A 17500-nucleotide genomic window follows, 5' to 3' on the forward strand; every position below is an offset into this window, starting at 1 on the left:
CCATTATAGCCTTCACTGTAGCACCTCCCTTCCCTATTATCAGACCTGCTGTGCTGTTGGGAACTATAATCTTTACCTGTAATTAAAAAAAATATATATAAATAATACTTCTGCTTTGTGCATAAACACTACAATATTTTGCTACCCTACAAAAGGAAGGAAAAGAATGAAGCAAGTTAGTTACCATGTTTTTAAAAGAAAAGGTTAAAAAAAATTAAAAAGAAATACAGCTCATCACGCTTTTTAATGCTCTGCATCTGTTTCAAATGTACAATACAAAGAATTAAAGAGAAAATAACAGGAAAATAATTTTTATCATTCTCCCACAGAATATACTGCTTTTAGCATAGCACATTTCAGACCAAAAGATTAAGCAAATGCAAGTATTATGTTCATATGGAAAGATTGTTTTAGATTGTATCAACGTGAGTGTTTTCATCTGATTCTTCTCTTTCCAGGCTAATGTAGCAAACCAACTTCTTAGGACAAAATGTGTCTGAAATTCTTTACTTTCCCTTAAAATATCTATCGTAACAATAATTAAAAAAACCCAGTTGGCTAAAGCAAATATAGTATAGCATGGACAGATAAAACAGCTGGTCTTGAACAGGACATGATCTTGATTGTTCAACCTGTCACCCACATCAGTATGAAGAAATTCATTATGTGCTACAGTGTATTACTATTCAGCCTATGGAAATGAAGTGCAGCAGGAGAAAGTATCTAAATGCTGAAGATTTTGAAAGAATAAAATATGGCATTTGTACATCTTAAGAAGTTTAACAAAATGTCTTCAAATGAAGGGTATTTGCCTATAAATCCTACCTTTCCTCCTGTTTAAACAAGTTTCAAACTGATACAACCTCATTAATGTCAACAAATTTATTCCTTATTGACTTATTGCTATGAGTGAAGAATGACACCCAAGATGAAAATTCAATATTTATACATATTTTTCATAGCTTTTGCTTTTGATATACATTTTACAAGTGTGTCTTAAAGTTTTAAGGTACCATCTGTTTCATGATATTGAATTAATATGATGTTTTATCTTAAAAAAATACATTTTTAGTAACCTACTGATATCCATTCATCCAGGTTTTGTGGAGCATGTATGTAGGGGTAACACTTTTCAATTTGTCAATCCTTTCATCAAAATGCTACCTAAAATCTCAGCAACAAGTCAATACAAAATACAATTAAAATTTTATTAGCAATATTCTCATGTTACTGTCTCATTATAAAGTCAAGCTTATTATAAAATCAAGCTAATTACAAATAAAAATGCATGCCCTATAAATAAGCTTTTTCTAGTCTTACCCATTTTAGATATTTCTAGTTGTCATGACAGCATCAAAATCAAATCTATGAAAATCCATCATACTATAAGGTTAAGAAACATTTATATTTTCCACTTATACAATAGGTACATGAAAAATTGTAACATGTTGTATTTTGCACTGAATTGTTTTAATGTGTATATAGAATTTTTAACTTCTTTAGAATTTCAAGTTCACTGACATAAAAAAAAAGATGTTCTATGGAATAAATAAAAATTATTACGTGCTAACTTATTCTAACTGTAACATAAAAGTATGGTATTGAAAAAACAATTAGCCCACCCATATACTAAATAATCCTATAATAACACAAACATCTCAACATGTGTATATACATATTTGTGAATATACACACAGACACTGAAATGTTCTTTATATATATTTCTGGACACACTCATTTTTAAGTCAGGACACCTCATGGTCATTTTAAAATGTAGTTCAAACTATCTGGCAATTTTGAGGTGCCCTTTTTTAGTTTTCGTACCAGAAAATGCAGCAAACTATTGTTAGATTTGATTTGGTAATTGGGATCTAGATAAAAAATATATTAACTAGTTAGTAAATATAACGAACATTCAGATTTTTGTTAAATATATATATTTAAGGGTTTTTTTGTTTGTTTGTTTTGGTTTGTTTGGTGTTTGGTTTGGGTTTTTTTGTTTGTTTGTTTGTTTGTTTGTTTAATTAACACTCCAAAAATGCGACGTTGTATAAAAACAGTCACCCAGGAAAACTCAATAAAACTGCAAATCTTTTATTGCATGGCACAGCTTTCATGATTACGGTTTCGTGCCACATACTATAGAAAACATTTACCTGACTCCACTGATTTAGGACATACTAACAGCTTCTTTGGGAGATTTTGATAACTGTGATTTCCCAGATCCTGCTTGGTTTCAAACCAATGTGCAGTTCTGACCAAGTTAGGCATAAGAGCTTATGTAAGTTTAAGAGAAGAACCTAAGAAGATAAGGAAGTATGAAAATACACTGTCATAACCATATATGTGATTGCAGAAGTAACTAGAAGATTTAATTTTAGGGCAGCATTGTAGCACATGTAATATCATAGCTACACATGCAACATATGAAAATCCAGGTTACTGTAATATGGCTAGGATTACCCTAAAGGACTGGTGTACTAAAATAAAATAATGGTTTAATTCAGCCACAAAATTAAGAAGGAAATGTTCTGTATGCAACAAGAAAGCTTCTCTCAGTAAGAAAGTACTACTTGTCTCACTTGACATCACAAAAGTTCATTTGGTTCACCACTAACAGCTCTGGGTGTTTGACAAAATTATCTGTCTAGTCAGAGGAAAGATAAAGAACGATCTCCTCCTCCATACCCATTCACTCCCACCTTGTCCAGAAATGTTTTTGTACTTAGCCATGCAAACAACATGAAAACAACGATGCGTTTTGAAAATAAATCTTGGATTTGATGGATTAATATGTTATATGCTTGTCTGCTTCTGAGATAAATAAAAATACTCTTTTCTAAATATCTATTTTAGAAACATCAGATTGTGTGTTTTAACTGACAACTTTCTTAAATTGTTTTAGTATAGGAATACATCACTAAAATCCTTTCAAATACAACCCCTGCCAGGGTGAATATTTCACCTATTAACATATAGGACATCTTTTAAAAATATACATGTATTAAAAATTAGACAATACACACAATCTATTTTATGCTAAGATATCACAGAAAACATTATATTGCAGTCAAAATTGTTTTAACAGAACACAAATACATCTGTATGCTTTTTGCTTAAAACATAAGTAAAATCCTGCTCTTCCTGAAATGAATGGCCACATTTGCATTATTTTGAGGTATTCAGTTGTAACATTCCTGTATTTGTGACAACAGATTGAAAATGTTATTTAAAAATTGAGATAATTACTTTAAAAAGCAAACTCTATTTAGGATTTCTTTTTTTTTTATGTAGGTCCTATTAATCTTGCTACCAATTTGTAATTCTCCATTCACTTGATTTTCCCTGGTTTATGTATTGGAATATCAACTCGTTACAGCAAACATTGCTTGTGTTGTATACTAATACAGTATCTAACATATTAGGCCACAGCCCTCTAGGTGCCAGTACAAATTAAATAATGCAAATATAATTTCTTTTTTTTCTGTTGAAGCATAAAATCCATAAGGTCACTAAGTTACAAGGTATAAAATGATACAACAAAATTCTTGGCCTCAACTCCAGTTATACAAACAGAAATTGAAAAAGCAAAGATTATCTAGTTGGTTTAGTTACCTGCACCACCACCACCATTTTTTAAGTACTTAACTCCCTGTCAGGGAAATTGGACAGTGCTCTTACTTCCCTTTTACAGATAAGAAGTTCAGAAAGTGATTTGGATGCAGAAGTGAGAAATCTAACTACTGCCCAAAATAAGAGCTCTGAGCTACCCAATAAATCTACCTTTGACTATGCAGGAAGGTTAGGTTTTCAGGTTTGTGTGTATGCTCCTGGCTAAATTGAAATTTGTGCTGCAAAAAGGAGAGTGAGTATCTAAAGCAATTATGAACATGAGCTTAAAATACATATGCAATTTAATTTATTTCAAATGCTATAGGAAGAAAAAAATGCAAGGAACTCAAACTTTATTTCATGCCAAATAGATTTTAAAAAAAAATAAGGATTGCAATTATGACATTTGCTTACTCACAAAGCAAATTAGTTACTTCCACCCGCATCACTCTCATCCTATTTGTGTTAGCATAAGCAAGTTCAAAATCAGGCTCAGCGAGTATAATACTGCTCCCCTGAAAAGGAATCAAACTATAACAAAAATAAAAGAAACAAAGTAATTTCACTGCATATGTTTTCACTAAAACATTATGTCTTTAAAAGCCTTGACAAAGGTGCAACAGTTCAAGAAACTGTGGTGCTTAAGAAGGGCTCAAACAGGAGAGCAGTTTGTTGCCCTCAGTTCCCAACAAAGCCAGCAGAGATTTGATGAAACTCTGCACTTCAGAGGAGGATGCTCAGTACTTGAGGAATCTCAGTCATTATGCCCAGGGGACACAATTCAAATTGGTTTAACTTAGCATTAGTGGCTCATATTCACCCTTGCATGCTGCAAAATCCTAGACCCTTAAACTCTGTATCAGCTAATTCCCTACTCTTTTTCCATTTATTGACAACCCACTTGCATAATCCCATGCTGCACTCACCTATCACATCAGCATCGCCTACAAGATTTACCAAACCAAAAGTCCTGGCTCAGTTCTGGGAACTGAATAGAATCTGCTGTGGAATGCCAGATGTCCGGTGACTATGCTATGCCACTTTTTATCCTCTCCCTTATGCTGCAAAGAGATAATCTGCACTGAGCAGCTATGAGTGTATATCAACACATGCAAAATACCTGCATGGGAAGCAGAACCATGACCAAACCTGCACTGCTACCCACACTAACACCTCATGTCCTGTCTCCTCAATCCTCATTCCCACTCCTCTTGTGTAAACACCTCCAACTACCTATAGCAAGGTTCCCAACCCTTTCACTTTTCTATTTCCTTGCTCTCCTTCTACATGATGACATGTGCTCTGATTATATCCTCACTTCACACAGTGTTTGGAGGTGGGGGGTATGGCAATAACAAACTAGCACCTTATGTGCGACCCAGCTAATACATAGTATTTACCTGGCAAAAGTAGTGGGAGGATGAAATACATGCTGACTGGCTACATAGCAAGAATTAACACTTGATGTGGCTGTTATGCCAATTACAGTAACCATAGGTAAGGGGGGCAAAAAACATGGCTTTAAGTTTAAAGCTTCACATGGTGGCATGAAGCATGCCTGCACTAAATTACACCAGAAAAGAAAAAGTCTCACTGATTATACAAAATAGCATCAAAACTTGGAAAAAACAAAACCAAGTATTTGACAGTAGAAGAATTTGCATCATCCCCTGCTTATTCCACCTCATAGACTTGTTTCTGAAGAGATAGCACAAAGATTAATGAACCAAGGAGCTTTTTTATCTGTTATTCAGTTTTCCTTTTTCCTCTTTTATTTTCACAAGTTTAATTATAACTTATGCCATTAACCTTCTGTAATGGTTGTTCTTTTTTCCTTCTTTTAAATCTTTCAACTATTTGTGTAATATTATTTTACCTTCTCTTAATGGAGAAACACCTTTACAAAAAAAGGTTCTATCTAATCTGACAAATTCTTTCTAATCTGGCACAATTCTACATTTTAGTCTCTCTAAGGCAAATCATTGTTATTCCCTTAAAACTGTATTACTATATTCCATTTTACCTTTTTTTCTGTCTTCATTGCTCATCAATTACTTCAAACTCTTTAAAACTCCATCTGGGCTCTGGATTCTATACCTATGAAAATTTCATGCTATTTTAGCTGCTCATTTGACTATAGGTTTGGACTTGATGAGAGGGTATTTTGAAAGCACAAGTTCCTGCAGAGAGCAGTCAATGAAGAGTAAGAGCCATCTATTATTTCTCTGTGAGGCAGGATAAAGACAATGCTACAGTAGGCTTGTATTGATGCGAGTAGTCGCATGCCATCCATCCTTAAACTGAAGTGGCAATATGATGAAAATCTGGGAAAAAAATCAGGGACAACAAAAGATTTGCTAGAAGTCTACTGGAACCATGCAGAAAGACAACTAAGTACATTACAGGCAAGACGATGCCCGTGTGCCCGAATTTACAGCCACGCTCCATTGTATCGGGCAACTCTTGGAAAGTCCTTGGCTACATACCCAATGCCAACCACAAGTTCAAGGCAGAACAAGCTACCAAAAGGTCATGGGTCATCTCATGTGTACAGCAGGCAGAAATACTAGGCTGGTCTGGACAGGTGTTTGTTCACGTCAGACTCAGGCTCAGCCTCTGAAAGTAGGCTTATACAGCAAATCTCTACAGACTGCACATACCCTCAAGGAAGTTAGTGGAATATCCCTCAGTAATTTCAATGGCTCTGGACTGGATTCCACATGTACATATAGTGAAATATGAACTTTTTCAGAGGTGTCGTGCACTGAACAAATTCCTGGTTGCTCAGTCCAAGAGTATACATTTTCTTTTTAGAGAATATACTTAGAATGAATATAGACATCTTTCTAATGGTCTGTTTGATATTTATTTACAAAAATAAGCAAATATCCATAAAAAGAGAAGCAGTTCTTTATAAATTTATCTAGACCATAATGCAAATAATGTAAATAAACCTAGATCATAAATTAGTCTTCATCTTCCCTGATTATGTTTAAATTCTGTAAATGCCATTCCAATTCAAATTCTCTTTCTATAAAAGGATATCTAGAACTGAAATATTCTGTGAACAAGTGCAATTGGATTATAGGAAGAGATTAGCTGCTACTTTGTTCTACATAATGCACATCTTTTTTCTCTAGTCACGTTTGTCTTCCTGAGATTTTCTTCTCATCACAAGCAGCACATGTACTTACAGTATTTCCTTCATATATTTAACCTGCAATTATTGCAAGATGAATGTCATTTTGCTATTTCTCTATGTTGCTTCTTTGTGGTGTTTCTGCCCTCATAACTACTGTTTCTTTCAAGTCAATTCAAAGTTAAATTAACCCACTGAAAAAATAATACTGCAAGTAAGAGGTCTTTCTCAAGTTAAAATCATACTAGATTATTACAAATATAATAAATTAAAATGACAGTGCAAACAGATATTCTAAAATATTTATTTCTATCTGTCAGTACATTGCAGCAGGAGTTTGGGCCGATTCCCACTCTACTGTTTATCACCAGTGTTTATTTTGTTCCAGTTCTCATACCTCCTCTCAGCTGAAGGTGCATTTCTCAACGGCATTATTTCATTTTAGTCCTAAAAATTATCATGCAATAGAAACCTAACTTCAGCTTAAATGCTTGGGAATAATGTACATTTGAAATCATGAGGCTTAGACCTTGGAACCAAGCTAGAGAAAGATTTACTAGAGGAAAGACTATGTAAGGGGTTATTTTGCACAAATTGCTGCTTTGGCTTAAATCTAGACCATTTTTCAATTAGTATTTTATATTAAACCTTGACTCTTTGGGGGACTGAAAAAAGTACCTCTCACTTCTTTAGTTACTACCTAATTATGCTTCTGCCCACTTTAAAGTACGAATATTAAGATTTTTCTTTCATGCTTTTAACTAAAGATGTAACTTGGAATGTAAACATCTCACAGCAAGGAATTAGCAAATCATGTTTAAACAAGCAAACAAAAAATTTCTCTGGTCTCTGCTTTAGTTGCTGTTCTGTCACCAGTGTGTGTGTAGGCTCTAAGTCATAAATAGAAAGGCTTCTTCTCTGAAAAGCAGTTTTTACTAAATGTGTGCACAATCAAGTTGTGTATGGAGAGAGAATAATTATTAAAACGATGTTGGTTATACAGGTAGTTGATTTTATGAGATTATCTAGTTCTGAATAAAGTATTAAAAATTTACACACATACATGCACTCACAAAAGCCTATGAGTAGTTTCATGAGTATCCCTCATGAAAACATGATTCAAAAGTGTGGGAATGGAAGAACCCTAACTGTCCATGAATTCTCTATGATACATAGTTTTAGTAACATAGAGAAGAAACATAACTTTTCTAATCTTTTTCTGTGTAGCATAAAAAAACATTCCATATTTTATGCATTAATGTTTCACGAGTTTCAAATTACATTTGCAGAGAAGTGTAATGTATTTTGAGTAGCTTCATTTATACTTTTCACTTTTTTATAATTAAAAGAAAAATGAGCTGGTTACCTACTGAATTATACAAGAGCAAAAAATCATAGATTTTTCACTTAATTGCAGAGTATGTAGGATACATAGAAAATTAGACATCTATATTGACTGCGCCATTGTTCAGATGAAACATCTTTTAAGAAGACAGAAAGCAGGAATACTAACTGCTCTGGCCAGTAAAGTCTGAATGATACTTTCAGTGACAGTAGAATGTTAACCCTATTCTCTAGCTAAATTCACAATAGTTCCCCCTGCCCTTGTCTAAAATCTCCCTTTTTTCTTTTCCTCATCTAATTTGTTGCATGATGTTCTATGAATACCTGCCAACATTCCACAGAGTCAAGGATGGGTTTCACAAAAGCATGAATATTTACAGTACTATTGAGTCTAGTAATTTGGGATGCTTCTGACTGAAAGACACCATATAATTATAATGTAATTTCATTACTGGAATTGCTGAAAAGACACTTCTCAATACAAAAAAAATCTACAAAAAAGTAGATAATGTACATTATTTTAAAAACAAATACGGCTCACTGATGGTATCAAGAAAACTCCCACTGTTTTGCATTAGACAGAATCTAACTTATAAACTCATAAAACCCTCTTCAGATTCCAAAGTGAATTGATCTTCCTGACAGAAATCGGACAAAGGTGGTGTATCCCTTTTTTATGCTTTCGCAGTCACAAAAGCTATAGATATTACTTTGGCACCTCATGGCTATTAATTCATTGTCCAAAGAAGCATTGCACTGGTTGCTTTCCTGAAAAATCTTCAGACAAAAGAAGATAAGTACAAAAACGACTAGGACATTTCTGCACTCCTGAAGAGAATCCTTAAAAGGCGGCATCCATTAGCTGTACATGTACTCCCCAACAGCAAATCAGCCATAAACTTGTTCTGAATGTTATGCTATATTTTAACTAGAAGTCTTATACTTGATGAAAGCAATTACTGGGAGAAATCCTATGGCTGAAACATACAGGAGATCTGACAAGATGTTAATAGCAAATCTTGGATGGCCTATAAGCACAGACACTTAATGAACCCATTTTCCATTGATTTCTAGGAGACTGAGACTTCTAATGTTTTTTTGTTTTGTTTTGTTTGGTTTTGGTTTTTTTTTTGGCTGTGGACCTGCAAGTCCAAGAGAAGCCTTAGAGTGTTCTCAAATATGCCTGTAACTGGAGCAGAAATTTTCAAGATTAATATGCAACGTTAACACTACAGAACCTCACAGCTACTCAACAGTGCCCCAATTTTCAGTATAAATGTTGATACATGTGGCTAAAATACACAATGATGTGCTTGCCATTACTGTGTCAATAACACTTTTCATTGAAGCTGACTAGAACTTGAAAGCACGGAAAAGCTTAAACAGGATATTAGAAACACATTGAGATATTCATTCTCTGACATTGCTGCCCAGATTACAGCATTATTTTGACAGCATACTAAACTTCATCCAAATTCATTTAGGATTTAAATCCAAATTCAAAATCAAAATAATATTTCAGAATTCCAGGTAAGCATGCTGAAAATCAATCTCTGAAAACTATATTTTAAAATGAATCTATCTATCTATAGGACTGATAGTCCAAAAGGACACTAGCACTTCTAATTTGATTTCAGATTATCTTTGCAACAGTTGATTTCTACAAGATATGTAGCACATTTATTAAGCATCCATTTGGCAATTTAAGTTCTCAACTTTATACCATCTGCAGGAGGCCTCTCTTTTCAAAGCTGTGGAAATACAGTGATCTAGCACAACCATTTCAATTCTATGGTATGGAAAAGAAGCATTTGTAAGGACCATTAAAAAAAGTCACTTTCCTTCTTCCTCAAAGCTCCTTGAGATCTTTTTGTGGGAGGTCAAAAGAGACAGAGTTTGATGATCAGCAACAGGAACTTTATGATTACTCATATCAACAGGTTTGTGATTTCCAAAGGAACAGGGTAAAGTGCTCAGGAGATATGACAGTTGTTAGTCCCTTTCTTAAAATACACTGCCAATTTCCATATTTTAATATTTCTACGCTCACACATATCCACCAATTTTGCTATCACAGCTATCATATTCTGATCATTTGAAAACTGAAGTTTTAAGTGAGAAGCTGTGGGACTGAAAAAATGGTACAGAGCGAAAGAAGGAGGTAAAAGAAAGTGCAAATAGCTTTTACCTAGAATCTGAAACATCTTGTTATTCTGAATGGGGAAATGAGGCAGACTCCAAGAATAGAAAAGACAGTACAGAAACAATACAGTAAAGAACAGAAGGGTATGTAAATTAACATAAAAATAAACAAATTTCTATTTCAAAAGAACTATGGCAATATAAATCACCCTTCAACATTTACTAACAGTTGTCACATAGAAATACACAATTTTTTTAGTCATTTTCTGTGTTAGATATGGTGATAAATTCTGCTAAACACAGTCTGGTTTTGACTGATGGCTAATAGTAAACATTTACATTTTAACGACTTCAGTTCATCACAGCTACTAAAAGATTTTTAGAACTATGCACCAGTTGTTTCTTCTGATCCTTGCTTGGACTTTGTACATATAGGGATAAAATATTATTGATGAGATTTAGCAGTAGGTTTAAGTATATATATATATATATATATATATATATATATATAAGTAAGTATATAGCCATTCATCAGTTGTTTCTCTAGTAACAATTAAAAAAATCCTACACTTTCATGATTTTTTTTTAACACTGAAGAGTTCCACCAATTCAACTTTTAACTGATCACAACAATTATTTCTTTGCGAGAGAGGACACTTGTAGGGATTCACTAAGTAAGGCTGTTTTGATAGTAACTGCTTAAAAGTTGTGAAATGGAATCCCGTATATGAGGAAGACAGTCTCTGTGATAAAAAGTACAGCCCAAGATGGGATGGATGGAGAAGAAGGAGGAGTAGGATAATTAGTGGGAAACAGATTAGAGAGGCAAGTGAATATACTCCAGCTGCAATACACCACACCACCACTGCTGGAAAAGCATGTGGCAAAGGTAAAGGTTCAGCCAGTCAATGCTGTTAAAATACCAAATGAGTTTGGTATCACTGATCCACCTCAATCTCATCAGTATTTTACTGGACACCACATTAGATTTACTTGTTTAGAAAAAGGAGGAGTTTATACTATTTTTGGTGCCTAAAACTTCTATTATTTATCAAGCGTTTCAATTTCTGCCCTGCACAATAAAAAAAAACTATATAATTACACTTGTACATCCTTCAGCATTTATCTAAGTTCACTTTTCCTTTACTGCACTTGGATAATATCAATATTTTTTTAACCATTACATACAGAGGATATTAGTATCTCTATATTAGTATCTATAATACGGTAGGTATAAATTTAGACATACACGACTCATGAAACAATCCACACTTCTATTGATGAGCACTGGTCAGTGGAAGAACTTGACCTCTCAGTACACGAAGTGGCTCACTGGCATGCAAAACTATTATTGGTATAGTGTTTGACATCTAGAATTCGATTTTCAATTAAGCAGGGCATTTGTTTCAAAAGAACTGAACTTATGGACAGAGGAGACAGCTAGTAATTGAAAAAATGTACTTTCCTTTCCAGGACTTCTCATGACTCTAGAAATATTATTTTAAATGAAACAGGAAATTAACAATAATTTTAAAAAATGCATACTTGAAGTTAAGACTTCTAGGTCCTTATTTAGGCATCCTAACCCAAAAAGCATGCTTGCATGTTCGGCAAACCCAAGAGCAAAACCAATTATTTAGAGGATTTAAAAATTCCTAAATTCAAGCACTCATTTAAGAAACCCCTAATGATGATATTCTTTGCCAAATTTGAATTACGGCTGCGTGCCCATGTCCTTTTTCTTGAATGTCTCCTTAATAATCTTGTAATGAAGAATTTGTGAATCACTGATCAGGGATATAATTACTCCATGTAAAAACTTACTCCTTCTCATCGAAGTCCATTATGTAATCTATTCTAACATGAAAAAGAAGAGTGGAAGGTACCTTGTCAGGTCTGGGCACTAAACCGTAATGACCAAATGTTTTCCTAAGAGCAATATAAATACAAAATTTCTCATGAGTTCATTACTTGATTTAGTAAACATCAGTTTTCCTTCAGATATAAACACATAAAAAGATGGTAGACCCAAACAGCTTTTAAAAGGAAGATTTTAAACACTCACAACATATAGCTAGGCACACAATTTAAAAAAAAAAAAAAAAAAAAAGGGAAAAAAAGAAAACAGGAAAAGTCCTTCTTACCATTCCCACTGACATAAAATTTGATGCAAAAGCTTAGAGAAATGTAAATACATGAAGTAAATCCCAAACCACCCGAATATATCACTGCTATATATTATTTTATATATAGAGACACACATCTGTACTATACATATGTGCTTCTAAATGTGACTCCATAATACTTGATTACTTTTAAGGAGAAACAGTCCTATTGCGTTTACTATCCAGCCAACAGCTCCAGATCAGTTAGAGAGTACAGAAGCTACTTTTTCAGCAGTGCCTCTTTAAATCATTTGTTCACAATTCAGCTGATTCTTAACAAGGAAAAAAAAGCAAATAAGTCCATATGGAAGACATGCACATATTCCTACTCTATACAGACACAATGAATCAAGCCATCCCTTCCTCCCAAGCCCATCATGTCTTAGAATCTCACAGCTGCAATCATGTTAGACATGAGTGTGCTTATGCACAAAAACAAGTGAAAGCTCTCCACATTACAAGATCATGGAATAAAAACCCCACTCTGTTACAGAATTATTTCAAGAGATTCTCCAATCTTTCTTTGAAACCAAATTTCTGCTCTTAACAATATTAAGTAATTTAAATAATGTATCTTTTAACTGAGAGATATCTTTTATATTCAAGGCTATATTTAGTTACACATATAGAGATAAGAAAAGACAGAACAGGGCATTTTTAATGGTGTAACTTGACCTAACCTGGCACCAGTTTTGCACATGCTCTTTACTGACAGATCACAAAATTGTAAGGTAAAATTAAAGACAAAGCTTATAATACTGTCAATCAATATGCATAAAGTAAACATGGTGGAATAATAAATTACTTGCTACATTTGTAACTGTAATGAACGCGGCAAACAGCAACCAATAAAGATGACAGAAGATGAATGTACTGTGTCTAAATAAACACCTTTGAGTTTTCATGGACATAAAATAAAATAATAATAAACCCTAACATCCACTTCTACATTATTTGTAATTAAAATACTGGGATAATTATTCTGTTCTCCATTCTTCTCAGCAAAAGAAGGAAGGGGAGACACAGGTGAATTAAAATTCTTGTGGTAACCCCATTAATGTCTCAGCTCATTGAAAATAACAGCATATTTATTCATGTTCTGACCTACAGATTGTTCTGTACAGCTTGATGGTGCTTTTTGCTACAAGAATGGTGAAAAACAGCAAGAAATTTGGCTTAAGCAAAACACATCTGGTCTATCTAGATGGACTATTTAGATTAATGGTATCAAGGGCTATGGCTACTTTGCACCTCTGGCTTTGCAAAAGATGACCAGCAGCAGAAGCTTGATTCTTTCTGTATTGACTGCTGCTTAACTGTTAAAAAGAATTTTGTATAGCAAGAACTACTCAATGAAATTCTCAGGAAGGCTATCTCATAGATGTCATTTGAGAATTGTTTTCAGATGAGAAAGGAAGTAAAGGACAGTTCAAGATAAAACATTTAAATAACCATATCTCTCTAGGTCATAAAAAATAGTAATTACCAGAAACTTTTATTAGAAAAAGGACATAGTTTCACTAATGGGTGGATGTCTTCAAACTTAATAAGCACTACTACAGGACTCCATAGCCCTCTAATGCTAATAGAGTCTGCTGACAAGCTGATACAAAACCTTCCTCTTAGAGCCTAGTATTATGTCTCTGACAAGGATCAGAGAACAGAACAAGGTAATATCAAACTGCTGGTCTTGGGAAATATATCAATAACTACAATTAAGTTAAGTGGCTGCCTTAGAACTTAACATTCACCCAACACAATTTATATGTATAAGTTTAATTTATATGTATACGTTTAATTTATATGTATATCTACTTTCTGGTTTACCCTTTTTTAAACTTGTAGTTTTTAACATTTTTAACCAAGATAGCTGCAAGGGAATAGTAACTACTGCTGGAAGAGAAAGAAAAAGAACACTGGAATAAGTGAAGGCAATGACAGAAATTAGCAATTATTTGAGTAAACAGAAACAAAAAGATTGATAGGTGCTAACAAAGGCCAGTTATGAAAGTTAACCGAGCTTATTAAAAAAAGCTATAATTACAAGAGAAACTTGCAGGTACAATTGCATCCTCCTTGTTAAACATGAAGATCCTGGACTTAGATCATACCAAATTTAGCTCAGTGGGGAAAATTGCATATATTTATTATTAAACCACGTATTTGCAAACCATGTTGTCTCCATACATCTGTAGTCTGGGTTACATTTCTCATACAATGGGAATCTGTGGAGCCAAATTTCATTAAGGAAAACTATCCGTAAATAAGTAACAACAAAAAGTAACTTTTAAGATTTAATTAAGCATTACAAAACCTAGGCACAGGCAATACTTGAATATAGATAACCTGCACATACTAATAATTTTTGCTGGATAATCATCTGATATAAATGTTCTCATAGAAAAAAAATGACTCCTTGTGCAAACTAAGACTGTAGGGAACAAATGTTATATATGGCTGTATTTACACATATACATACACGTTTTTATACCTATATTACAGATGTGTAATTCTGTGTGTGCATTAACTTGGAAAAATACCTTTCCAAGCATAAATTTGGAGTCAGCATCCTCATAAGCTGGATTTAAAGCTCTCTTTTTGAAGATACACTGAAAAAGAATTTGCATCTAACTCTTGCCCTGATATCAACTCCTATGCACACTACTCTTCATCTTCCATGGATTATGATTTATTTTGAGAGAAAAGATACTGACAAATACAAAAAATAAAAATGAAAAAATGAAAGAGTTGTCTCAAAATGAGACAAAGGTGAGGAAATCAACAGATTTACTAACCAGTTTTGATTTCATAACACATTTGTCTCTTTTTTTAATTTAACAAATGTTCACTGTGAATCTTGTTACAGTAAAGACTCTTTTTAGACACAGCTCAAAAAATTATAAATTATTATAATCTCAGAAAGTTTACATAAAACTGCACACAATCTGAATTATAGTTTTTATTAATATTACTGTGGAACATTATTGCTGACAATAACGAGTTTTATTTCACTATTTCAACAGTAAAAATAAGTTATATTTCAAATAAAAATATTCTTTTATTAATTTTGAAATGACAAAATGCTTTTGGTGATGTTAAAAAGGACTAATTTTGCTGACCCTCTGACATTCAAATTGACAAATTTATACTCTTTTCTTTCACTTTCATTGATTTATTTTTCTTACCATCAACATAAAATTCAGATAGGTCAAAAAGAAAGGCTTTTTGTATTCGTAGTGTAAATAGTAGGATAATTAGTAGCATAACTAAAATTTTGTATTTCACAAGACATGTATTCAGTTAACTTCCTGTCATTACCATATTATATCTAAGTAATTCCATTTTGGTTTGAATAACAAGAACTGAATAGTACATAGGCTATGGAATATAATTACATTTATGAAATAACTGCTGTAATAATAACATTTGTAGTTAAGGCATTTTCCAGCTCATGTTTTGTAAACTAGACTCCTTAATAAAAGTAAACTTAGTAGAAAGGTATCTTTATATTAAAAAATATTTTTATAATAAAACATACACGAATTATTGGCATTAGCAATTTCTAAATTAAATTCTTAAATTCAGATTTAAAACATAACTTTAATCCCATCAAAGTTGTAATATCCTCCCTTTATTATCCTCATTCACATGTTCCTATTAATGTAAAGTAGGCATAACTTAAAATTTACTTAAAAATTGCATGCACTAAAGACAACCCTCACTGTATACATACAGATTGTGTACAGTCAATCAGTCTTTACTGTAAATGCTAATGTAAAGTGTAGCATTAATTATCTAATTACTTTTGACATAAATAAAGCAGGAATTTATATAAAACAGCCTCTTAAATGCTCAAATATAGGTGAAAAAAAACCTGTGGAATCTCTTTAACAAACAGCTATGTTATTTCCTTCTGTTCCTAAAACTGAATGCAATAATACTGGTTCTAGACAATATTTACACAGTTTTTTTACTAAACATTTAAAATATATTATGATCAATAAATATTCTGCAAAGATCTGCTTATCTTTTGACTTGATTTCTTTTTTTCTGCATCACTTAATTATACATGAGCACTGGTCTGCATAAGATCTGAAGGAATTGTATTTTGCTTCAGTACTCTTTACTAAAGAATGTCATTAATCACAGTTTAATCTGTTTCATAAACCAGTTTTATTCCATAAAGCAGTAACACTTTAAAAGAGCTTACATGGAGACTGCATTTCAGTATCTCATGGGTAGGGGCAGCTGCTAATTTATTGTCACAATTATCACAATTACTATTAAGAAAATAAAGATCAAAATATTCTTACTGCATTTATGTTTTGGTTAAGTGAACAATAAAAATATCCATAAAAAGCTGAGAAGCATGGAGATCATGTACTAATTTACTAGAAACATGAAAGAAGAATTTACACTGCAGTAGAACTGCCAAACTGCAGGCTTTCAGGAACTTTAAAGAAATAGAAATTTAAAACATACTTTTCTAACCCCATCCAAATCACAGGTGCCAAATTCAACTGAATAAATAATTTGTCATGTAGAAGTTTATTATTGCTGAACAATGTGAGGAAAAAAAACAAAACAAAAAGAGTCCAGAAAGACTCTGATCTCTAAGGCTGCTGAGGTGCCATTTAAGAAGCAGAGGGAAACAGAAGGCCAAACAGTCAGCAGTCACTCTGTTCCCAAAACCAAATACTATTCAAGGGTACAAACTGCAAAAATTCAAATGTAAATCACTGGGAGGTAACAGACCAGTGGGCTCAGCCCCTGGGCATTTCTAAGGATGCTTATTAGAGTCTATGATCAGGATCCTCCCACTGATCCCCTATTGGCAAACTATGCCTCTGAATAACTGTTATTACTTGTAGGGAGTCTAATTTATTTTCAGAACCTAAAATAAACAAACAAACAAAAAAACTAAAACCAAAACCAACAAGTGTAAAAATAACTACAGGCACAAAACTAGCAGAAAATACTGCTTCTGAATAATATGCAGTTACATATTGTTTTGACTGCAGGGTAAAGGTATTGACTATCTTAAGTCTGGGATGGTATGCTATGGGTAAAGATCTCAACAGATGCACATTTCTCTTGA

At 33.1% G+C, this 17500-nt stretch overlaps 1 protein-coding gene across 4 annotated transcripts in view; it reads right to left on the minus strand.

Moving 5' to 3' along the window:
* NOVA1 (NOVA alternative splicing regulator 1) overlaps positions 1-17500 on the minus strand; it is a 158016-nt gene that overhangs the window by 4660 nt on the left and 135856 nt on the right. For all 4 annotated transcript variants that reach the window (XM_087746647.1, XM_087746646.1, XM_087746649.1 and 1 more), the window contains one exon: positions 1-76. This exon is cut by the window's left edge and continues 4660 nt beyond it. In XM_087746647.1, the coding sequence (XP_087602773.1) occupies positions 1-76 (76 nt within the window). The remainder of the gene's footprint in view (positions 77-17500) is intronic.

This window comes from Nipponia nippon, unplaced genomic scaffold (assembly GCF_047370975.1).
Source record: "Nipponia nippon isolate SJK-2023a ecotype South Korea unplaced genomic scaffold, ASM4737097v1 scaffold_10, whole genome shotgun sequence".
Taxonomy (NCBI): domain Eukaryota; kingdom Metazoa; phylum Chordata; class Aves; order Pelecaniformes; family Threskiornithidae; genus Nipponia; species Nipponia nippon.